At 43.7% G+C, this 25643-nt stretch overlaps 1 protein-coding gene across 1 annotated transcript in view; it reads right to left on the reverse strand.

Annotated features, from left to right (window-relative positions):
* The window catches only part of ca16b (carbonic anhydrase XVI b), a 427352-nt gene that overhangs the window by 297116 nt on the left and 104593 nt on the right, over positions 1 to 25643 (reverse strand). The window contains 1 exon segment of the mRNA XM_084315656.1: positions 19920 to 20024. Coding sequence (XP_084171782.1) covers positions 19920 to 20024 — 105 coding nt within the window.

A 25643-nucleotide genomic window follows, 5' to 3' on the forward strand; every position in this document is an offset into this window, starting at 1 on the left:
AAGACCAATGAGTTGAACTGATTGGATAGTGAAGCATGACACAAGGAACTTCTGCTACGCTCCCTTAATGTAATAAATGCATGTAAGCACTAGCTTACTTACAGAGTTCTGACTGTATTCCGAGCTCCGGAATCTTTTTTGTTAATCCACACCACATGTAGATATAAGTTTGAACCATCCAAAACAGAAAACCACGGTCCTCCCACATTTCCTATGCTCGATTCTTCTCTCAGACTGACGTGATGTTTTTGTTTCGAAACCCTGTTTGCTGCCTGTCTGAAGCTTCCCGGTTCGCTCAGAACCCAACCAGAACAGAATAAGTAAGAGAATGCTTATGCATTGACTACACTACTGGCAAGTATTTCCACTTAATGTCAGATCTGAACCATCCCTTTAACCAGCAATATAGCCTATATTACAGGTGAGTGAAGCACAAGCTTTTCAAGGACGGTAATACCATGTAATCAAGTTTTCTCCACTCGTAACAATTACATTCATTAATTGCACTAAGCGACACGAATAAATGGTGAATGTTGCATTTATATAGCGCTTTTATCCAAAGAGCTTTACAATTGTGTTCCTTACATTCACCCACTCACGTGCACACCGACGGCGGAGGCCAACCTGCACATCAGGAGCAATTTGGGGTTAAGTGTCTTAAGTGTCTTTTGATCAAGGACACTTCCACAATGCGACAGGGAGGAGCAGGAATCAAATTTTCATAATGATATAACACATCTCGACTCAATGCCTTGGCTGCAAATTAAATGTTTTTGTTAGATGACCAAACCAGCATTCCTGCCTAAACTAGATTCTCCCAAGTTGAATACCGGTACTTCATCCTGCAGTGAAGCAGCTCCATTGTGTTAATTCATCAAATTAGGCTAAAATACTTTTGCATAATATCATTCAAGAATACAATGAGCCAATGACAATGTGCTGTTGTTCTAAACCAGAAACAAACCGTATGTTTGTGTTGTTTGCATTCATGCCACACAGCATGGATTTATGTTGGCCAGCCACATGCATCAGCCTGTCACATGTATATGTATTAGGGCTGGGATGATAATATCTCATCTCCCGATTCAATACCAGCACGATACTTGGATGCCGATTCGATATGTACTGTGATTCCTATGAGGATGTTGCGATTCAATATTACAATTTCTTGCGATTTTTGTTCACTTGTTTTAACACTGGACCATGTTAAATTATAGGCAACTTCCAGAGACAAAGCATATTATGAGTCAGATTTACTTTTCCTGATGCTTCAGTAATTTCCTTTTGAAATTGAAACACCGCAGGCCAAAAAACATCTGCCGAGTGGCGTCCCGGGGTCGCATGGGGAAACTAAGACCACCGTCGCATTCCTCGTCCAAAAGTACACAATGTGCCACCTGCCGATCAGAGGCTGGGAATAATTTTTTTTTATTAAAAAAACATGTTTTATTCAGCTTAGAGCTGCTGGTGCCTCTGGGAGTATGTGGAAAACCTTTGTTGTGCGTGCATGGACTCGAGAAGCGATGCAGAGCTTGCTCTATTTCTGCTGGGCAGGGAAACTCACTCATTTCTCTGAAGCCGCCTACCACAGCTTTAAGTGAATAGATTTCTTTGTCCCACCCGTAATATTAAGTTTAGTTTATGTTCAGAACAACCACCACTCGCTGTAAGAACTTTATTTTAGCCCCTAATATAATCAAATGTCATTTAATCGGTCGATTTGGACTCTTGGTTGCGCTGGGTGAGAGGCAAGGGACTTGTGATTTTGTTCACAGTGCGGTTTTCTGTGTGTTCGCCTGTTTGCGCGAGAGTGTGCGCGTCCTCCATAGAACGTAGCAAAGACATCACGGCATGAGAACAATTGTACCATTATATGGTTACCAGGTATTGCAAATGTTACGGCGGAACGAACGATGATAACTTTTCTACCTACTGTAATTAAGACCAAGAGATACGGTATATGAATAGCTCAGAAAATTCGCTTGACTAAAACCGTGATTAGAGAAGGTGAACATTCCGTCCACATAGACTAAAAATACAAAACCCTGAGAAATCAAACAGAGGAATAAGGCAGAGACACAAACAGAGAGAGTAGGGCCTGCAGAGATAGGAGGAGAATAAATGATGCATGGGCCCTGTTCCGATGGAGTCTCACGGGGTGTGTGTGTGATCATCCCTCTTATGAAAAATGCCTCCACACACACACACACCCCTGCGCGCCTTAAATAACCTTTAATCAGATTCCAGAGAGTGGGTTTCAGGGTAACTTACTTAGAGGTTCATAACCAAAGCACAGCACACACACACAGAGACGGCAGGGAAGGGAGCTCTTCGACCACATGATATGTGGGCACTCCGTATAGCGTTGCACTGCCTACTCTAATTCTCCATTCCAATTGATTTTAGGCTATATGTGTTATTCAAAGTAATTAGCTTCCATTTCAGCCTATTATTACAACACATTCTTGATATGAACAGGAGAAAATACAAAAAGACACATTACAAAGAAATGAAAATATTGAAAGTGACTATTATTCTCTTGACAGACAATTCAGGGTTTTTGGATTTGGGCAATATTCTTACATATAAGAAAACAAATTCTAAGTTGTATCGGTGTGTCAGAGAAATATGTCAGAGAAAAAGAACACAACATGTGAGACATATTGCTATAGTAACTAATGTCTAGTGGTCCCTTAATCTAATTCCTCCACTCGGAGATGCCTTGAGTGCTGTATAGGGCCTTTACTGCTCTGACCATATATCTATCTGGAAGAAAAAGCAGGACATTTTATTTAAGGGTAAAGTAAAAACAGCTGGAGTAGCCAAATGATTATTGGTGAGCTGTGTGTGTGCCAATGCAGGCAGCATACAGATCTGAGGTCAGTCATACTCTTTACTGGTGAGCTTTGTGTGTGCTAGTGCAGGCAGCATACAGAGCTGAGGTCAGTCATACTCTTTACGGGTGAGCTTTGATTAAAAAAAAATGTTGTATTCGATTTTATTAGGAAAATTACAAGTATCATACATAGCGGTGGCCGGGTAGCGCAGCGGACTGGGCATCTGTCTACCATTGCAGATACACTGGTATCGAATCCGGCTGTCAGCGGTCCCTCCGGCTTGGGCGGTCGTCATACTGACACAATTGGCCAATAAGCCGGTGGGTGGTATCCTGGTCGTTGCAAACAGCGACTCCTACAGGTCGGTCAGGGCGCCTGCACAGCGAGGGAAGGAACTGGGTAAGGTAGTGTGATCCTCCCACGGCGCGTTACACTTCCCCAGTGAGAGTCCTCGCTGTCAGGTGAAAAGAGGCTGCTGGCTGTCTCCTATATATCGGAGGAAGCATCTGATAGACTTCAGGGCTCCCTAGACCGACCAGTGGGGGGCACATGCACGCAACGACCAGGAAAGGGAGGGGGGAATTGGCATAATGACTAAATTGGGATGGGAGAAAAAATACAGAAAAATAGGAGGAGAAAAAGTGGATAAAAAAAATCATACATAGCAATCAAGCATCATTCATGACCCTGTATTCCAGAGGATTGCACCTAAAGCATTACTTAAAAACACTTGTTTACTAAGTGGTCCTTGATGGAAAACATAAAAACACAATAAAAAAACAATACAACAAGACATAAAATACATTTCATACCCTGCACTAAACTAAGAGAAACTGAACATTTTAATAAACTCCAATCCTACACTTCTTCCAAAAGAAGCGCCTTTACTTTTGTTTTAAAAATCACTTTAGTCTGGCTTTGCTTGATGTGCATATAGCAGGTTGTTCCATAAGGAGATACCAGTGTAGAAAAAAATTGTTTCTGGCAATCAGGAACACAGCAGGAAATAATGCTAGCTCTTGTGTTATGGTGGTGTTTATTTCTTACCATATCTACAGTACATTTGAGGACATGTACTCTGGGGCTCTACCATTAACTATATCAAACATGTGGTTTAGTTTTAGTTGTTAACTCTATCCTCGATTGGAAATCCCCACTCTTTTCCTTTCTGTGGGACCGATATGAGTCCTGGGAGGAGCATTTAGCATGTATCTAATGACGTTGTTCTGTGCAACCTGTCATTTGTTTTTAAGCTTTTGAGAAAGGCCACTATAACACGCGGAACAAATTACATTGGATTAGTGATGCTACTAAAAGGTTTTCGACCTTGAAATTAAGAAAGTGTGTGTATCGATAAAGGAATTTCAGGTTCTTTGAGATTTTGGATAGAGCCATGGCTGGTATTTCCTCCCCAACAACAGCTTGGTCTTTTTATTATTCCCTGCATACAAACAAAGATCACGTGACGCCGTCGTGTCACGTGAGACAAAAAAGTGGTCTGACGAATCAGAGGCCACGCTCCAGGATGCGCTCGCAGACACGGACTGGGATATGTTTCAAGGAAGCGCCAGTGACGTCAGCGAGTACGCTGATACCGTTGTGAGCTACATATCAACACTCGCTGATAGTATTGTGCCCACGAAAATGGTGCGGGTTTTCCCAAACCAGAAACCGTGGGTGGACAGCACTATTAGAGCAGCCCTGAACTCTCGCACCACGGCTTATAACCGGGGCAGAGAGTCAGGAAACATGGAAGAGTACAAGGCTTCAGTCTACACTCTGCGCAAGGCTGTTAAACTTGCTAAGAGGACATATGCTGATAAACTGGAGACACAAATGGCACAAAACGACACAAGAGGCTTGTGGCGGGGACTGAAGACAATAACTGACTACAAAGTCAGCGCCCCCTCAATGGGGAGCGACGATGCCTCTCTCGCAGACAAACTCAACTCCTTCTACGCTCGGTTTGGTGTAGACAGTGGCGCTGCTGGCTCGCCGGCTAGTGACGTCACTGGCGCGCCGGCTGTTGTGGAGGGGGGGGGCAACCGCGGGGGGGCGGGGACACTCTCTCGTTGTCGGAACACAGTGTGAGAAGAATGTTTATGCAGGTGAACACCAGGAAGGCTGCTGGCCCAGATGGTATAACAGGACGCATACTTAAGTCCTGTGCCAACCAGCTTGCCCCGGTGTTCACCGCCATATTTAATCAATCCCTGGCGGAGTCAGTGGTCCCTGCCTGCTTCAAGATGTCTACCATCATCCCTGTACCGAAGAAACCCTCCCCAACATGTCCAAATGACTACAGACCGGTGGCACTCACCTCTGTGGTCATGAAATGTTTCGAGAGGCTGGTCAAGGACCACATTTGTGCCTCCCTCCCCAGTGATATGGACCCTATGCAATTTGCATACAGGACAAACAGGTCCACTGACGAGTCGTGACGACACGGTCTCCCAGGTACTGCACAGCACTCTCTCCCACCTTGACCGTCAGAAGGGGGGCTATGTGAGACTGTTGTTCATTGACTACAGCTCAGCGTTCAACACCATAGTCCCCACCAGACTGGTGGACAAGCTGATCGAGCTGGGTCTGAGCTCCGCCCTGAGCGCCTGGGTACTGGACTTTCTGAGTGAAAGACCCCAGGCGGTCAGGGTGGGGGGTCAGACCTCAAACACCATCACCCTGCGCATCGGGTCCCCCCAGGGCTGTGTTCTAAGCCCCCTGCTGTACTCACTCTACACACACGATTGTGTGGCCAAGTTCAGCTCCAACTCCATAGTGAAGTTCGCAGACGACACGGTGGTGGTGGGGCTGATCTCGGACAACGACGAGAAGGCCTACCGGGAGGAGGTTGAGGTACTGGAACGCTGGTGCCAGGACAACAGCCTGCTCCTGAACATTGGTAAAACCAAGGAGCTGATCGTGGATTATAGGAGAGGACAGCAGGAGACACACACACCACTGATGATTAACGGGGCTACCGTGGACAGGGTGAGCAGCTTTAAGTACCTGGGGGTCCACATCTCAGAGGATCTGACATGGTCAACACACATAGACACAGTAGTAAAGAAAGCGAAGCAGTGCCTCTACCACCTGAGACAGTTAAGGAAGTTCAGAGTATCGGGGAAGATACTCCAGTCCTTCTACTCAGGAGCTGTAGAGAGCATCTTGACCGGAAACATCACTGCCTGGTATGGAAACAGCACGGCACAGGACAAGAAGGCCCTACAGAGAGTGGTGCGCTCAGCCGAGCGTACCACGGGTATTGCGCTACCTCCCCTGCAGGCTCTATACAACAAGAGGTGCAAATCCAGAGCCTGCAGGATAATGAAAGACCCCCACCACCCCAATAACAGCCTGTTCCAGCTGCTGAGGTCAGGCAGACGCCTGCGAACCCCAGCTACTAGGACGGAGAGGCTTAGGCTCAGCTTCTTCCCCCAGGCCATCAGAGCCTTGAACAATGAACATCGAGTGCCACAGAACACTGAACTATCCACACACAAGCACACATGAGCACACACACGACACGCACGCTGTGCACGCTCACACACTAGCAGCCACTTTAACACTTTAACAAGAGCGGGCACACACTCATGCCGCACACACGCACACTTATGGCCAAGAGGAAAGGCCACTTTAAATTAGTATAACAACAGGAACAGTGTATTGCACTACTAAAGCTACCTAGCATGTCCTATATGCTCTGTAAATAACTATGTACAGATACCGAGATGTCACACCATGTTACCTGTTACCTGTTTATTGCACAATGTTTTTTTTTAATTGGATTCTATTATATGTTGTACCACTGTATTGCACATCGTCGCGGGCAAGACCACCTGCATTTCATTGTATACTTGTATGCCGTGACAAATAAAACTCTTGACTTGACTTGGTCCAGGGAAACACTAAGATATTTTACATTTGATTTGCTTTCAATGATGTTTCCTTCACACCTGGATTGTATCACCTTTCTTGAGCCTCTTATTTGTGCCAAATAGGATGGATTCTGTCTTTCCTAGATGTACGTAGTGACAGTTTATTTGTCGATCATCCAGTCTCTAAATAAAGACAGTTCTCTGCTGAGAGTTTCCTCAATAATGTTTGTGTCTTTTCCTGATACGAGTAAAGTGGAGTTGCCTGCATAAATCATAGTTCTACATGACACTGCTGCTGGCATGTCATTGATGTAGATTAAAAACAATAAAGGCCCTAAAATAGAGCCTTGCGGTACCCCACTCTAACTGAGAACAGGGCCTCTCCCACTTTACACACCTGTTCTCTGTTTGTGAGGTAGGATCTAAAGCAGTTTACTGCAGCATCTTTTAGGCCTATACATTCTAGTTTCATGAGTAGAATTTGATGGTCACCTGTATCAAACGCCGTCTCAAGATCTAGCATGACCATACCGGTGTAGTTCCCTTCCTCTATCTCCATTTTTATGTGATCCAAAAGATCAATCAGACACATGTCCGTGGAGTGAGCGGTTCTGAATCCTGACAGTATTTTGTGTTTGAGTAGGTATTCCTCCAAGTGATTATGTACCAGTCTCTCAAAGACTTTGGATACACTATTCAAGATTGACACAGGCCTGCAGCAAACCCTAACCCTAACCGTTCTATCGCCATGCTCTAAGACAAACTCTAACCTTAACCAACTTCAAAAGAGTGCCTAAGCTTAACCGGGGAAAGAACTTGCAGTCACACGATTGGTGCGACCAGAAACATCAGTGGCCAATCAGAGCGCAAAACGGGAACGCGGAAGCATGCACCGTTTGGGTAAAGCAATGACGCACCATGGACCCATTGCAGTTTGCGTAGCCTACAGGACAAACAGGTCCACTGACGACACGGTCTCCCAGGTACTACACATAGGGATGCATCGATCCGATATTGATATCGGCCCCGATATCACTAAAATAGCTGGATCGGGCATCGGTAAAAAAAAAAAAGAAAAAAGATATCGGATTAAAAAAGAAAAATAACAATAATATATATAATATAATAAGAAATAAAAGAAATAACAATTCAGTACATTTATATCTGTGTTAATTTGTTACATTTAGTTTCACTAAGTTAAGAATGTAATGTTTTAAGTCAAGCCTGATGTTGCCTTGCACAAAAGAATGATCCCAGTCTCTTCCACACAGTGAGGCATACAGTTTATTAATTTAACAATAGGTATTTACATTTAGTCATTTAGCTGACTCTTTTATCCAAAGCGACTTACAAGTTCTGTACGACAAGTCATCAGGAAGGGAACAACTCTATCAGCTGAGTAACAATGTCCATCAAAGTGTTGAGTGCTAGTGCTACAGTGTAGGTTAGTATATTAGGACATGACAGTAAGGTTAGTTAGGGTTAGATAAAACTTTTTTTAATTCATTTCAGATAATGGTATCGGATCGGTACTCGGTATCGGCCGATACCCAAAGCCATAGACTTTGTGGTAAAAAAGGCCAAACAGCGCCTCTATCACCTGAGACAGTTAAGGAAGTTCAGAGTATCGGGGAAGATACTCCAGTCCTTCTACTCCGGAGCTGTAGAGAGCATTCTGACTGGAAACATCACTGCCTGGTTTGGAAACAGCACTGCCCAGGACAGGAAGGCCCTTCACAGAGTGGTGCGCTCAGCAGAGCGTACTATGGGTATTGCACTACCACCCCTGCAGGACTTATATAAGAGGAGGTGCAAATCCAGAGCCTGCAGAATAATGAAAGACCCCCAACAACAGCCTGTTCAAGCTGCTGCAGTCAGGCAAGCGCCTACGTACACACGCATTGAGAACAGAGACTACGGCTCAGCTTCTTCCCCCAGGCCATCAGAACACTGAACTCTCCACACACAAGTACATATGAGCACACACACACATGCTGCAATCGTTCACACACAAATGGTCACATTAAAACAAAATGGAAAGGACACTTTAACTCATTGACCGCCACGCTTAAGTGCGCCAGAGGGCGCTAGAGCACCACCGCTTTAATCAATGGGAGGAGTGGGAGATTTGCGAGTGCTTAAAATATATCTTAAATTGTGGCTATGGATACACTCGTCGATTATCAGTGAGTTGCTTGCAGTCAACATGTACAAAACGGATTGTTTTTTCATCTGTACATTTCCGTTTTATACCGCTTTGAATACGAGTATAGTTTTGGTGATTTCTAGTCATTCCAGAGAAAGACGCGATAATAGCCCTTTAGTGGAATACACAAAACACATTGTAATTTTTCGGCTGATTATCGAATCTTCCTGAAATCAACGCTAGATCATCATTATTGTCCTTCCTCGTGCATACATGAAATGGCGCTCAAGCGATGGCGAGTTAACCCGACTATACTCGTGATTGGCGCTGAATGAGTTAAAGGAACGAGAAAAATAGAGGTCACTTTAAGGAAAGAACCGATGTGGTTCTTGTATATTATAGTTTAGATATAGCAAGTATAGCATAGGGATATAGAGTTAAAACTGTATATTGTATAGTAGTGTACATAGAAACATAGCTAAGGTACGGCCGTTTATAAATCAAAAAGACGCTGAAAAACTGATCCATGCCTTTATCTCAAGCCGACTTGACTACTGTAATCCACTCCTCACTGGCCTCCCAAAAAAAAAACACAGAACGACTCCAACTCATTCAAAACTCGGCAGCTAGGCTACTAACTAGAACCAAGAGGAGATACCACATCAGTCCAGTATTAGCTATAAACCTACACTGGCTTCCGGTAACATTTAGAATTTATTTCAAGGTCCTCCTCCTTATATACAAAGCACTAAATGGAACAGGACCAAGCTACATTGCAAATTCTCTAGTCAACTATGTGCCTCCTAACATTGCGATCATCTACTACTGGTCTATTGAAGGTTCCAAGCCACAGTCTATGGAAAATCAGGGATGCATGCAGCCTTTGCAAACTATGCACCAAAGTTATGGAACACACTACCTATGGACATTAGGGAAGCTAGATATCTTAATATTTTCAAAAATAAGCTAAAAACGTACCTCTTCACCATAGCCTTCTAATACACTCCGCTGTTGATTGTACTGTAGCACTATTTTACTCTGTCCACTATTGCATAATTTTACATAAACTACTATTCTATTATTGCACTGTATTATTTTACTCTGTCTATTGCTTTTTATTACAGGTTCAAAACTGTCAGGTATTAAACTGTGTGGGTATCAAACAAGAGACTGTCAGGCTTTAAAACTGTGTAGGCCTAGAACTGCACCCTGAGAGAGGGAACTGCGCCCTGAGAGGGAGGTTTGCCCTGGGTGGGAGGCTCAAAGGGTCAAAGTGGGTCTAAAACAGGAGGGAAGACTGTCAAGTTTTAAACTGTGGATACCAAACAGAGAAGGTAAAGACGACTTAGAACTGTTGAACAGTAATCCAGAACTATTTGATTGCACTGTAAAAAAAATCTTTTTTAATCTATTCTATTCTACAATTTTATTGCACTATTTTACTCCGTCTATTTTATCATACTCTTTATTATTGTCTATTTAAAACTGAATCAAACCATAAACAAGGTGGCCTGTTGGGATGTTAGATCCAGGGGAGGGTAGAATTGGACGATACGAAATTGGGATGGGAGAAAAATAGAAAATGGGAGAAAAAAAGTAGATAAAAAAAAAAACGGTCGAGCTCCAGCTCTGTCACTCAATGACTTTTCCTAAAAGTACCCGTTTTATCTGGCACGGTTTCTGAAATTTCAAAATTACTTCAGGAAAATGTCATTAGAACGTTATTCCACATATGGGCCGTTGGAACAGACGAAAGTCACAGCACTTTGCGAGCGTCTAGCGCAGGGGTGGCCAACCTGTGGCTCGCGAGCCGCATGTGGCTCTTTGCCCGTCAATGTGTGGCTCTTCCATCCAAATTCTTATATCTTAAGTATAATATTTTCTTTTTATATATATATATTTTTTTTTTATGTCACTCAAACCTACATTTCATTTTGGTAAACCTCATATTTTTATATTCAGAGGTAATTATATAGTTTACACTGTTTATTTTTCTCATATTTCTCATATAAGCTGTCGGGTCATCTTAGTGGCATTTTCTCCATGGCTGTGCTATAGTGTTAAACCCGTAGCTAACAATCTCAGGAATTTACAATGTCTATTTTATCATGCCCTTTTTATGTCTATTTTATTATTAGTATTATTGCACAATCGAAGCAGGCATGGCCACCCGTATTTCACTTTATGCCCTGGTATGTATGTGACAAATAACTCTTGAATCTTGAAAGTCAGTCATACTCTTTACTAGTGAGCTTAGTATGCTAGTACAGGCAGCATACTAGGGCTGCAACTAATGACTATTTTGGTAGTCGACTAATCGAAAAACATATATAAAAAAATAAAAATAAAAGAAATAAAAAAAAATCTTTTTATTTTTTTTGCACTACCTATCTTTGTGAAAGTGGCTTCTCAGCTCTGGTCCAGCTGAAGACAGAGCAGAGGAACAGATTGGACATTGAGCATGACCTCAGAGTTGCTTTGAGACTCTTGTCAGGACCAAACAACATCCCCAGTTATCCCATTAGTTCCCCCAAACTTACTGTCGGTCTGTTATGTTAAGCTAAGAAGTCTTCAGCTGGCTGGACCAGAGCTGAGAAGCCACTTTCACAAAGATAGGTAGTACAAAAAATATATATATATAATATATATATTTTTTTTTAATGACTAATCAACGCAACAATTCCTCGTCGATGATTTTTTATAATCGACGTCGTCGATTCTTTATAATCGACATCGTCGATTATGTCGACTAATCGTTGCAGCCCTACAGCATACAGAACTGAGGTCAGTCATACACTTTACTGGTGAGCTGTGTGTGTGCGCTAGTGCAGCTAGCATACAGATCTGAAGTCAGTCATACTCTTTAATGTACCATGTACATGTCGAAATACTTCCCAAAGGTCAGTGAATACCACAACCACAACACCAGAGGGAGTTTCACAAATCATGTTCAACCCAGATTCGGCACAAACAAGGGACTAAACACGTTTCACAATTATGCCGCATCAATGTGGAACGCCCTACCCACAGCCTCGACTACTGCAACGCACTGCTTGCTGGCCTCCCGGCCACTGCCACCAAGCCTCTTCAACTCATTCAGAACGCAGTGGCCCACCTGATCTCAAACCTACCGAAGTCGGCCCATGTCACCCCACTTCTTAGAGACCTGCACTGGCTCCCCATTGCTGCACGAATCCGCTTTAAGGCCCTCGACCTGGCATACCGTGCGGCAAAGGGACCCGCTCCCGCCTACCTCCGGTCAATGGTCTCCAACTACCCTCAAAACCCCTACGCTCTGCATCTTCTGGCCGTCTCAGACCCACTCCTATCCGAGCTCCGGGAGGGTCATCAAGGAGAACATGCCTTTTCTCAGTCCTTGCCCCACAATGGTGGAATGAACTACCCACCCCAGTTAGGACAGCCGAAACCCGTCCAATCTTTCGCCGCCGACTAAAGACGCACTTCTTCAACCATTATCTCAAAAAAGAAATATTAAAAAAAATATATATATAAATCTAACCCTAACTAACCTTACTGTCATGCACTTGTCCTAATAAACTAACCTACACTGTAGCACTCAACACTTTGATGAACATTGTTACTCAGCTGATAGAGTTGTGCCCTTCCTGATGACTTGTCGTACAGAACTTGTAAGTCGCTTTGGATAAAAGCGTCAGCTAAATGACTAAATGTAAATGTAAAATAATGTGAATCCCTACCCACCTTCAAACACGCTCTCAAAGAGCACCTACGGGACGCTGCAATTCGAAACTTTCCCCTGTAAATGTTCAACCCCCCCCCCCCAACCCCCTCCAATTTACAGTTTCTTCTCCCTCAAATGTATATATTCTCTTTTGGAAACTCTGGGCGGGATCCACAAAGAATGGATTGCACAGTGCTAATTGCACTCTTACTTACAATTCATTATGACATCAGGGTCCCCCTATTTTCAATTCATAATGAATTGTAAGTAAGGGTGCAATTAGCACCGTGCAATCCATTATTTGTGGATCCCGCCCTCTGCCTCTTAAACAGTACTGTATATTTGTATATCTTGTATGTCATAAATGTTATGATGAATTGAAAATGGGGGACCCTGATGTAAACAAGACGAAAGTATTTTTCTGGTCTGCATCCCCTTAACAATTGTGTATTGAGCTGTACTGTAATGTACCCATTCTGCAATCTGTTAATAAAGTTTCCAATCAATCAATCAAACTGGTGAGCTTTGTGTGTGCTAGTACAGCCAGGCAGCATACAGAACTGGAGTCAGTCATACTCTGCTGGTGAGCTTTGTGTGTGCTAGTACAAGCAGCATACAGATCTGAAGTCAGTCATACTCTTTAGTGATGAGCTTGCTAGTACAGGCAGCATACTAGGGCTGTCTTAAATACTTCGAAGCTTCGAAGCTTCGTACGATAGCACAAGCTTCGAACATTAAAAAAAAATCGAAGTTAAAAAAAATATATAATTTTTTCCCTCCAAAATCTTGCGCCTCCATTCCAATGAAACGAATGTAAGCGGCGCCTTCCCGCCTCCATTCCAACGAAACGAAAGTAAGCGGCGCCTTTCCGCCTCCATTCCAATTAAACGAAAGTAAGCGGCGCCTCGACTCCACCTCTCTACAACAAGCACGTGGAGATTATCTGTGTTGAAAACAACAAGGACATGTGCAGCAGACATGTCAACGAAGAAGCGAAGCAATGCCGTTTGTTATTTAAGACTATGTCGGACAGATTTGTGTTCATTGTGCTGCTTTTTTAAAGTGTCCTGACCCATATAAAAATATGTCTTAATAAAACGTGCTTAATTAAGTTGAATTCTGCCTTTGTCTCTATCAACTACATATAAATATTTATATAATTGTTTGCTTGATAGATGAAGGTTGCAACATAATTATGTAATGTCATGTCGTTGGCTGTGAGAGCAGCCCCACTGCACCCAGGCAGCGCAGCCGAGTGAAACCTTGTTGGCTGCGTCACAGTCATGAAAGGGGCTACTTAATTAATTAATCCAATCCACTTTATTTATAGAGCACATTTAAAAACAACAAAGTTTACCAAAGTGCTGTACAAGTCCCACAACATAAGATAAAAAAAAAAATATATATATATATATATATATATATATATATATATATATATATATATATTAGAATTAATATATATGTATATTTTTTTCTCGAAGCTTCGAATTAAAATCGAAGCTCGGCCCCGAAGCTTCGATTGCCAAAAAAAGCTTCGAAGGCCAGCCCTACAGCATACAGAACTGAAGTCAGTCAGTCATACTCTTTACTGGTGAGCTTTATAAGCTAGTGCAGGCAGCTTACAGAACTGGAGTCAGTTATACTCTGACAGCCTTCAGCATCCGGCTTGAGGAAAAAGCAACAGATCATCTTAAATGCCAAAAAATTTAATTGGTCAAATGAAGTATGCCTCTGGCATTTATAGCATCCTCATAAAACAAAACAAAATGATTTATTTTGATATTATATTAGCTTCAGGATCACTGCTCATATGTTATTTTGGCAACAGTCATTAGTCTTCATGGCTTGACATGGTTTGCATGCATACAATATAGGAGATGTGTGAATTCCAGTTAATGTATATCCATATTCTCATATTCAAAACTGGCAGAGATCAGAGATGAGAAAGTGGTTAGCTAACTCCCATCATGTTACCGTCTCTGGATCTTTATCTATCCCTCCTGGGTCTCCTGACTCAAAGGCTGTAAAGGAGCTAAGATAATCGGCTGCTCGTCACTTATTGCGCCGTAGCTTTTGATCTTTGGACGACGCAGTGGTTTGTCAAAGATGTTTTTGGTGAGTGAGATTACCATCTTCATTCTCACTAGTCTTTGGTTTACACAGCGCCCAGCTAACGCTAAACTACCCATCGATTCCCTTCTAACTCTCCTATTAGTGCTCTTATCTTGTTCTCTCTCTTGTGATTAACAGTGGTGTGGTGAATTATAGACAATAATCCATATGTTCACTAATGGTTTGAATTAGACCACCTCTGTAGCTTTAGAAATATAACGTTAGTTTGTTCTAACATTCCACTTCAAGTGTCACGCGTCCAGACATATCTTTCAGCTAGATCTCCGACACGACAGAAATATATTTTGTCATTTTCTTTAGACACGTCATTTCAGGTTTTATTTTTGATGAGCAGTTGATATCTCAACATAATCTAGCTAGGGGGTGTGTAGCTGCTGTTTACCCCTTTAATGCAGCCGTCTATGTCTCCATTCACTCCCTTGCATCGAGCCAATGAGCAAATGCCTTTAATAACCATTTAGCTGCTGAGGCACGCTCGTCTATCCCCCATTCACAGCCCTAGACACTAATTACCTTTCTAAAGCACGGGCCGGTACTGTTGTCCCTCAATGCCTCCATTTTCCTCAGTACAAAGAGCCAGCTGCCTCGCTGTTATTCCTGCTGTTTATTTATAGTGCTCCTGACTAAATATTTCCGTATACAATATTAAGGAATTCCAGCCCTAGGGTTAAGAGGGCTTTGTTTCAACAAGACAACTTGTATAGAGGCATTTCATATCCATTATTTTAACCATGTTTTCACCTAAAATGTGTTCTTCTGGGCTTACTGCGACGACCAGGAAGAACACTCACGATTCCAATGGTGTGCTTCTCCAAGGGTCGCGTCGTCTGCCAGCAAGCATTTTGCACTCCCCGCTTGGCCTTCATTCAGGCCTCAGCAGCAAACCCGCCACTCACCAGCGATAAAGCGACTTGCATGTTCTCTACAACAAGTCAGCAGGAAGGCTAAAACTCTGGCAGCTACGGGTCAGTAAGATTGTTCATCAAACAGTGTAGAACTTGAGTGCTACAGTCTTGAGTGCATAGTAGTATAGACATGTTAGCATAGTAGGTAGTAATATAGACAAGGGAGATTCCTAAGTAGCAGAGTGCATAATTATTTATTTATTTTTCCTCTTCATTTTAGATATTGGTGGAAGAGATGTGTGCGACAGTGAAAAGTTGGGCGGGTTTCGGCTGTCCTGACTGTAGTGGGAAGTTCGTTCCACCATTGTGGAGCGAGAATAGCCTGCCCCCCCCCCCCCCCCCCCGATAGGAGCGGGTCTGAGGCAGCCAGAGGATACAGAGCATAGGAGTCTTGAGGGTGTGTAGTTAGAGACCAGTGACGGAATACGCAGAGTCAAACACAATCCGCTTGGTACAGTATACTCACTACACTACTAGACTCACTACACTACTAGACTCACTCCACATCTAGACTCACCCCATCTAGACTCACTCCATCTAGACTCACCCCATCTAGACTCACTCCATCTAGACTCACCCCATCTAGACTCACTCCATCTAGACTCACCCCATCTAGACTCACCCCATCTAGACTCACCCCATCTAGACTCACTCCATCTAGACTCACCCCATCTAGACTCACCCCATCTAGACTCACCCCATCTAGACTCACTCCATCTAGATCTAGACTCACACCACATCTAGACTCAGTCTTGATCCAGGGTTTTATAACAGGCACCACTGTAGCCGATGGTCACTGCCCTCTGCCCTCGCCACACTCTCCCCCTCAGGCCTGGGATCGAAACACGAAACCCTCCGGCACTCCAGCACCCACGCGAGCAACCGCGAAAGTCGAATATATGCGCGATCTCATCTGATCCGCCGTATGAAAAGTGATCCAATTCGAGTGGCGGACCGGGTGTATATATATACACCCAGAGACAACTAAGAGCCATTATCAGCCGCATTAGAAAGTCTTTATTCTCAGCCTCGTACACTAAAGTGCTGGCAGGAACTCGCAGTAATGAGGAAGATGTAATGTTATATAAGTGAAGTAAAAAAGCAAAAGGTGCCTCGCTCTCGTTATCTCGCGGAGAGAGGACAAAGAAGCGATAGACACAAACATTATCCTGCTGGAAGCTTGAGTTGCTTTTAAAACCCATTAGAAAATATACTACCGATCCGACATAGCCGTGAGAGTAAAAACTAAGCGGTTTTAATGCACTGAGCGATGTTATGCTTGTAGAGTAGACCGGAGAGGATCTCCTCCAGCGGGCCGTCTTGGCGCGAGCGGGGAGATATTAAGGAAGGGTCTCTTCAAGGAGAACAATACCGCGAGAAATAAGATCATCTATTTCAATCTCACTCCAGTCTTCAGTGCGTGCTCAAATAGCTGTGAAAATCTCTCGCCAAATGGGAAAGAAAGAAAATGGTTAGTGAATATAAATGAGACCGAGACGGGACGCTCCTGCAGAATTCAATTGATCCAAACCCCTCCAGGAAAAGAAGGGCCCCTCGTCAGGAAAATTAAATGTACAAATATTCATAACTCTGGACGGATATAAGGCGCTAAAATCCTGTAGAACAAATAACAAATAAATGAATAATGCAAACCTCAGTTCTCTCTCGAGTTGCGGTTGCCGGCTTGCAGCTGACGCGGAAGCGCTTTCAATTGCATTACGGGGGGAAATTAAAAACGTCGACTGCAGTGCACACGGTTAATAAAAAAAAAACAGGTTCAAACCCTCGCCTCTGGGAGCCCCGCCCTCCCTGCTGGCACGGGACCGGATCCCACCAGAGCCTTGTCCCCCGTGTCTCCCCCTATATTCCATCTCAGCTCAAGTTCCTACTGGGTCAGTGAAGGAAAAAGTCTGAGTGGAGTTGACTTCCCCCACTCCTACCCCTCACACGACCCCCCCCCCCCCCCCCCCCCGTACATTTTAACTAATCTGAAGACCAATGGGAGGCTCCGATGAACAGGGTTTGGGCTCCGCTTGTACAGCTCCACCACTGCTTTGGACGGCCGGAGTCGATAACGCAGTGGTTTAAAAATCAATATGCAGTAACTGAATTGAAAAACGCACTCATGTGTTATTGACAATCCCCACAAACATGCAGGCACACGCACATGTGCAGACATACACGCACACTCACAGACACACACACTAAATATTCACTGTGAATATTCAAAAGCATAAAATTGTACATTATGAATCATCCATTAGAGCCTATATCTGAATCATCTCTCAGGGCAACCAAGCCTCATCCATCCATCTCTGTAGCAACACATGAGAGGAAAAGCAGAGGGAGGGAGAGGAGCGGGAGCACTTCCCATAAAACCCCCAGAAGCACTTCTTTCTGGCATTAAAAGCAAGCACATTATCAATAATTGAAAAAGGCATAAAATTACCAAACCAGCAGGATCCTCGGTCATGTCTACTGTGGTTTTATGCCGGTACAACGTGCTCCCCTGCAGGGATGAAACAGTGTGCTGAGGAAACAGACCTTCGGGGGATCAGCCAGTGAAAGTGAACCCCTCTCTCACTCAATTTGAGTTGTCCAACTTACCCCCGTTGTAGGCCAACAATACAATGTTGGTAAGTGGGTTTACACACAGAGAACATTGGGTAGCGTTTACTGTATGCAGCAGGCGTGGGGCGTACAGTAAAGATTGGAACGGGATAACGTGAAATTGGAACGGGATACCAGGAAATGTATTTTCTGTTTACTGCAGACTGGAAAACCCATGTTACTGACCAGTCACTCTATATCAGTGATGGCTGTCTGAATGTAGAGCTATTATTTTAAGACGTAGACCACTTTTTTTTAACAAACTAAATAATACAATTTACAGCACCTTTTAATGCATTTTAAAATTGTAATTATTTGATAATCTGAACTATATATTTGCCCCAGGCTTTAGTAAACAATTCTCCAAAAAACATTCTCACTTATTTTAGTCTATTAAATATTTGGTTGTAATCGTGTCTTGTATAAAATATGAGTTGTCCTACTTACCCCCGTTGTAGGCTAACAATACAATGTTGGAAAGTGGGTTTACACACAGAGAACATCGGGTAGCGTCTCCTGGCTTTACTGTACGCAGCAGACGGCGGTTTGATAACGACTGGACCAAATGTGAGTTAGGGTCAATATTATGAATACATACAACTAGGTAAAACAAATTATAATTATAAATTGATATGGAATCATTTAATCTTTCCAGCGTGCCTCCCATCATGCGCACAGTCTCTTCTAGTTTGCCTTGTGCCGAGTTTCTGCAGACCTGCCCCCCCAAACCAGCACAATTACGCCTAATTTAATCAGTATCAAATAAAATAAGGACCTTGTGAATCTAAATCAAAAGCAACAAACTTATTATCATTATTAATTATATATATAATATTTTTTACATGGGGCAAGACACATGGGTTAACATGTTTTGTGTAAGCCTCAGTTTCTTAAACAAAATAATGATATAATGCATCAAAGAAGCAATATTGCTGATATTTGGTAAGGTTTAAGTCACAAAGAATACATGGTAACATGGAAATGACGGCACTTCAACTTAGCTTTACCATTTTTATTTTAGTCTGAACACACCCCAACCCAGAGTGAGACTGTAAGTATTTTAGTCTGAACGCACCCTAACCCAGAGTGAGACTGACTGAATGACTAAGTATTTGAGTCTGAACGGGCTCTAAACCCGATTGAGACTGACTGACTGAATGACTAAACGTCTTTTAATCTGAACGCGCCCTAACCCAGAGTGAGACTGACTGACTCGCTGATTCAGTTAGTGACACTGTCGGTCTATGTGATGGTTCTCATCTAAAGGAAATCACAAAGGCAAATGTGAAGCCTCGCCTAAACTGTATGCCTGTATTACTCAACCCAGAGGATTATTTAAATTGCCCTTATCAGAGGCACTGAAACCAGACAGGCATAAACATCTCACGTAGAAGCTTATTTTATGCTCCAGTCCGATGAAAAGTGCCTCTTATCATGGCCTGTGGCTGGGTGACTGACGAGGGAGCGACGAATATGGGAATTACTGGCTAAGAAGAAGTCAGTCAGACAGGAAGTAGGGAGGTGGTGAAGAGTATAGAGAGACGGCTCAGCCTGACAGTCAACAGAGAGAGGAGAGAGAGAGAGGGGGGGGGGGGGGGAGAGAGGAAATACATGGGGAGAGAGATGCAGTGGTGCGTAAATAAGAGACACATTTTGAGTGACCCTTCCTGAGGGCTTAGTAGGGAGCAGAAAAAAAGGACTCACCTGAATAGGCCCAGTAGGGGTCACCTGATGCCCTCCTCTCCCTCATCACACCTGCGCTCCCATGATCCTCCGCTGCAATGGGGTACGGCCGGTCACCGAGCAGCACTGAGGAAGACAAAGACCGACGTTAGAGAGGATCCACAAAGGGGTGGGAGACGTTACTGAACATTTTCATTTTTAAAAACATACACGTAAGGAAATAAGCAATAAAACCGCCACAATAGAATCGTGTATAGACTGGTGTTCAAAAATCTATGCGAATAAAAAGCAGTGCCATATTTGTACGTGCAAAAGTATTTAAAGTAAAGCATCCGTAAAGGGTGCGGCGGTGCCACTACGTTCACTCAGGTGGCTTCATCTTGAACCATCACAAGGTTTCCCACAATATTCAGAGCACGTTGTGGGACGGTAGCCGAGGGGGGACGGGGTACTCAAGCAATAAATAATAGGTCGTCTAACCGACTCTAACGGATATAAAGTGCTCCAGTGCAAATATGTAAATTGTCTAACTGAAAAGTACAACTTAAATGGTACATTTTTATATAGCGCTTGCTTCACATTCACTCACATTATTCACACACCGACGGCGGGGGCAACCATACAAAGTACCGACCTGCTCATCGGGAGCAATTACGGGGTTAAGTGTCTTGCTCAACCTTTTGATTACCAGATGACTGCTCTACCTCCTGAGCCATCATTGCCCCCAGTGGCATATTCAATAACAAGCTGGGTACTATTTTCTAGATACTGCTTGTATCTTTCCATAAACAAAGGCATTTGTATGCGGTTACCACTCGAGGGAGGTCAGGGCACCGGTGCGGGCTGGGCTAGTTTTTATTGCAGTCATGGCTTGATAAATGTTCCACTTACTTCTCAATGTACGTTTCCTGACTTAAATTGACAAAATATTGCCACCATTACTGTACCATCGCTATTGCCACCATTACTACATACTACTGTGCTGCTGTAATCACTACGCTGACAAAACCCTACACAGCCCCGTCACTGCTGCTCTGCCTGCAATGTTACCGCTCTCACTTGGACCAATGGACACAGAAAAACGAAAAGAACAAACTCAGAAATGTAACATATACCTGCTCTACCTATAGGAGTTCCCTATTGTACTCAACCTGCCATTGAATAGGTATTTTAAAGAGCCCATATTATGGCCATGTTTAATATTTTCATTTCCGTGGTCTATTTATGGCCGAAAAGCACATAGTTACAGCTGTACAGGATGTATGTTAAATGAAAATGCGCTATTTCTCCCCGTCCCGGTTCACGAAATTCAGATCAAACCGTAAAACTAGGCATTGGAGATCAGATCCAGCAATTGTTTATATCTTGTTTCTGGCCAAAAAAATTAAATGTAGGTGGAAAAAGAGAAAGAAAATACTTTATGAGCGAGCACCATCTTGACAAACTGAGAAATGCAAGTCAGGAGACCAGAGTATTTGCATTGCAAAGAGTGAACGATAATAAATAGACACTGTCTGTTACTGTATGAGAAGAGTAAAATATCGTGTTACATAGTGATGTAGATATTAACAGAAGAAAAGGCCTGGACTAAAAACAAGGCATTGATTATAGCAAGAAAGGTTGAACAAAATACGGCATTTCAAGCAGTTCAAGAAGAGTTATTCCTGTTGGAGAGAATAACTCCCGTTGCCGTCAAGGACTTTGGATTTTATAACTCTGCAGACTCTCCAGCTATATAACACACTAAAGCATAATATGGCCTCTTTAAGTTTACATTTAGCTATATTTCTGTGCTTCTCTCGTATATGATTTAGTGCCCGTCTGACTGTGTGTGCAAGGGGAGGGGCTATCACAGAGAGAGAGAGAGAGAGAGAGAGAGAGAGAGAGAGAGAGAGAGAGAGAGAGAGAGAGAGAGAGAGAGAGAGAGAGAGAGAGAGAGAGAGAGAGAGAGAGAGAGAGAGAGAGAGAGAGAGAGAGAGAGAGAGAGAGAGAGAGAGAGAGAGAGAGCGGAGCAAGTAGGGGCTGCAAATAAATCCACTGCCCAGCTTTACAATTAAATAGATACTTGAAATAAAAAAAATAAAAAATAGAAAATGTATATGAGACGGTCAATATACATTTTGTGTTGGGCTGCCACAAATAAATAAATGTATGGAAAACACTATGTAATATATGAAATTTGAATTAATTTGAAAACCTTAGCATGTAAAAAAGCATGAACCCTTTTGACCCCAACTGCCTCCCATACCAACAGCCAGCTGATTCAAGATTCAAGAGATTTATTTGTCACATGTATACACAAGACATATAGTGAAATGAAGGTGGCCATGCCTGCCTTGATGGTGCAAAAATACAAATAATAATAGAATAAAATAGAATGGATAATAAAATAGACATAAAAAGATTAAGATAAAATACAATACAATGCTAAGCTTTCGAATGAAAAGGTAATGAGTCATATATACATATATACACTACTATACAATATACTATACAACAGCTAGGGTGCCTCAGAGAGCTGCCAGGGGTGCCTTGAGATTAAAAATATATATATATATTCGTTTTTGATTACAGAAAATTATCACTAAAGTGCCATCTGTTGCAGCTGCACTGTTTTCCATGAAAATACCATATTTGGATAAGTTTGACCATTTCTCAAAATCTGAAAATCATTATTTAATAAAACACAGAAAAGGATCACCAAGTTACTCTGGATAAAAAAAACTTTACAGACAACATTGAGACAAAGCTTCCTGACACATCTCCATCCAAACTCTTGGAAGAACTCATTGAAATCTCATCTGATACCACCTGGAGAGCTAGTTTCAGAGTGTGGTGCTGAGTACCAAGTATCTCATGATGCAGCAGTTAAGGTGTTGATACCATTCAGCACCACATATCTGTGGCAGCATGACAGCTCTGAAAACAAAATATAGGGCCAAGTTGAGCCTTGAGGATGACATGCGTGTTGCCTTGTCAAAGATCTCCCCACGTATTGACCGTATTATTAGCCAGCAGCAGCAGACCTCGCATTGAGCTAGAAATGTCCACTGAGTGAACAAGTGCTTATTTTCTGTATTTATTTATATTTTTTGAGAAATGGTAACTTGGTGATCCTTTTCTGTGAAATGGTCACACTTATCCAAATATGCTATTTTTATGGAGAACAGTGCAGCTGCAACAATAATAATAGACTCCAAGACTAGGACCGCGTACTACTCCACCCTCATCACCTCACAGCAAAATAACCCCAGATCGCTTTTCTCAACCATAAATCGTCTCCTCCGCCCTCTCACTGCCTCCCACACTGATGCTCCTGACCTCTGCTCTAAGTTCCTGGACTTTTTCCAGGCTAAAGTGACTTCCATCCACCAACAACTCATGGTGCCCGCCCCCTCCCCTCCTCACTTACCCCTGACACCGGACTACATGCTCCCAGCTGCATCCCTCCATCCCCAGTGCTCTCTCTCCTCCTTCTCCCCAGTGGATGTTCCGCTGGTCATGAAGCTGGTTACCAGAGCCAAAGCTTCCACCTGCTCCCTCGACCCCATGCCTACGGTACTGGTCAAGGCCTGCCTTCCTACCCTCTGCCCCATCATAACGGACATCATCAACTCCTCTCTGTCATCTGGAATAGTTCCCTCCTGTTTCAAAACCGCCTCCATCACTCCCATCCTAAAAAAGCCTGGTTTGGACCCTGAGGTGCTGGACAACTACCGGCCGATCTCCAACCTTCCTTTCCTAAGCAAAACCTTGGAAAGGGCAGTCGCCGCCCAGCTTCATCAACATCTGTCCAACCATGAGCTCTACGAACCCCTTCAGTCAGCCTACCGAGCACATCACAGCACAGAGACCGCCCTCATCAAGATCACTAATGACCTCCTCCTTGCTGCAGACTCCGGACACATCAGCCTCCTCATCCTTCTCGACCTCTCCGCGGCGTTCGACACAATATCCCACTCAGTCCTCCTCAAATGCCTCTCCGACAACCTAGGTATCACCGGTACAGCTCTGTCATGGTTTCATTCATATCTCACTAATAGATCTCAGTTTGTCAGCGTCAGCGGCTCATCCTCCCCCCCGGCCCCAGTCAACCACGGTGTCCCCCAGGGCTCTGTGCTGGGTCCCCTACTATTCACCATTTACATGCTCCCCCTCGGTCAGATTATACGTCACCACGGACTCGACTTCCACTGTTATGCTGATGATACTCAGCTCTACATCAGCACCTCACCATCCTCCCAGCTCCCCCCACAGTCTGTAGTCAACTGCCTCCACGCTATAAAAACCTGGATGGCAACCAAATTACTTAAACTCAACAGCAAAAAGACAGAGCTCATGGTTGTGGCCCCCAAGGCACTGCTCGGGAAGGTTGGAGATCTCCTCCTCCACGTTGACGGCTGTTCCATCTCCCCGTCTCTCGAAGTCCGTAACCTGGGCGTCACCCTTGACTCCACACTTTCATTTCACTCCCACATCAAATCTGTCACCAAGTCTGCCTTCTACCACCTCAGGAACATCTCCCGTCTCCGACCCTCACTCTCAGACTCTGTGGCGGAGACCCTGATCCACTCATTTGTCACCTCCCGGTTGGACTATTGTAATGGAGTCCTGTTCGGGGTACCCAGCAAAGCCCTGGACAGGCTCCAGTATGTCCAGAACTCAGCTGCCAGGGTTCTCACTCACACCAAGCCCTGGCAGCACATCACCCCCACCCTCATCCATCTCCACTGGCTTCCAGTCAGGTTCCGCATCACCTTCAAACTCCTGCTCCTCACCTACAAATCCCTCCATGCCCTCGCCCCCCGGTACCTGTCTGATCTCCTCCACCAGTACACTCCATCCCGGAACCTACGATCCTCTGATCTAGGTCTCCTCTCCATCCCTCGCACCAGGTTACAGACTTTTGGGGACAGAGCCTTCAGCGTAGCGTCCCCTACCCTCTGGAACTCTCTCCCCCCCGAAATCCGCAACGCCCCAACCCTGGACACCTTCAAATCCGCTCTAAAAACACACCTCTTCACCAAGGCTTTCCCCATCAGTTAGTTTTAGATTAAATTAGGTCCATTATCCCCTACTTTCCCTCATCCCCTCTTCCCCCTCCCCCCCTACTTTCCTTGCCCTATTTTTTGTCCTGATTGTAAAGCGACCTTGGGTTATATGAAAGGCGCTATATAAATTTGATTTATTATTATTATTATTATTAATAATGGATTGGATTTATATAATGGAACGTAGACCAAATGCGTCCACATTTTTATAGGATTCTATCACATTTTCATAACGATAGCGAATATTACCGTTTTCATTGAGGTTTCTTATAAATTAACGATGCTTTATGTTGTCCTTTATATGCCGATTATCATTAAAATCTTAAATTGTACCATATGTCCCCCTTTAGACAACATGTGTAACGCTACCAGCGCACTTTTGTTAAGATAATTAGTTTACCATTCACGGTCGCTATACTGAGGCCGCAGTAATAGTTTACCGCTGTTCAGATCACGTTGAAAAATAGACACATCCCAGTGACCTGTGACCTGTGCTAAGGATCTTGGGAAGTGTATTGTTGTAGTTTTCAACATTTTCACCTTTTAATTTTGAACCAATGCTGCCATCTACTGACAACAGAAAGTGTTGTCTCTCGTCACCTTTAGAGTCACTTCCGTATACAGCGTCGCCCGAAACCCATTCTAGAGATTCCCACTTTTTACTGGGAATGGGGCGTGGCCGTATTTGGTCCCA

Source organism: Notolepis coatsorum (assembly GCF_963971535.1).
Source record: "Notolepis coatsorum genome assembly, chromosome: 6".
Lineage (NCBI taxonomy): Eukaryota > Metazoa > Chordata > Actinopteri > Aulopiformes > Paralepididae > Notolepis > Notolepis coatsorum.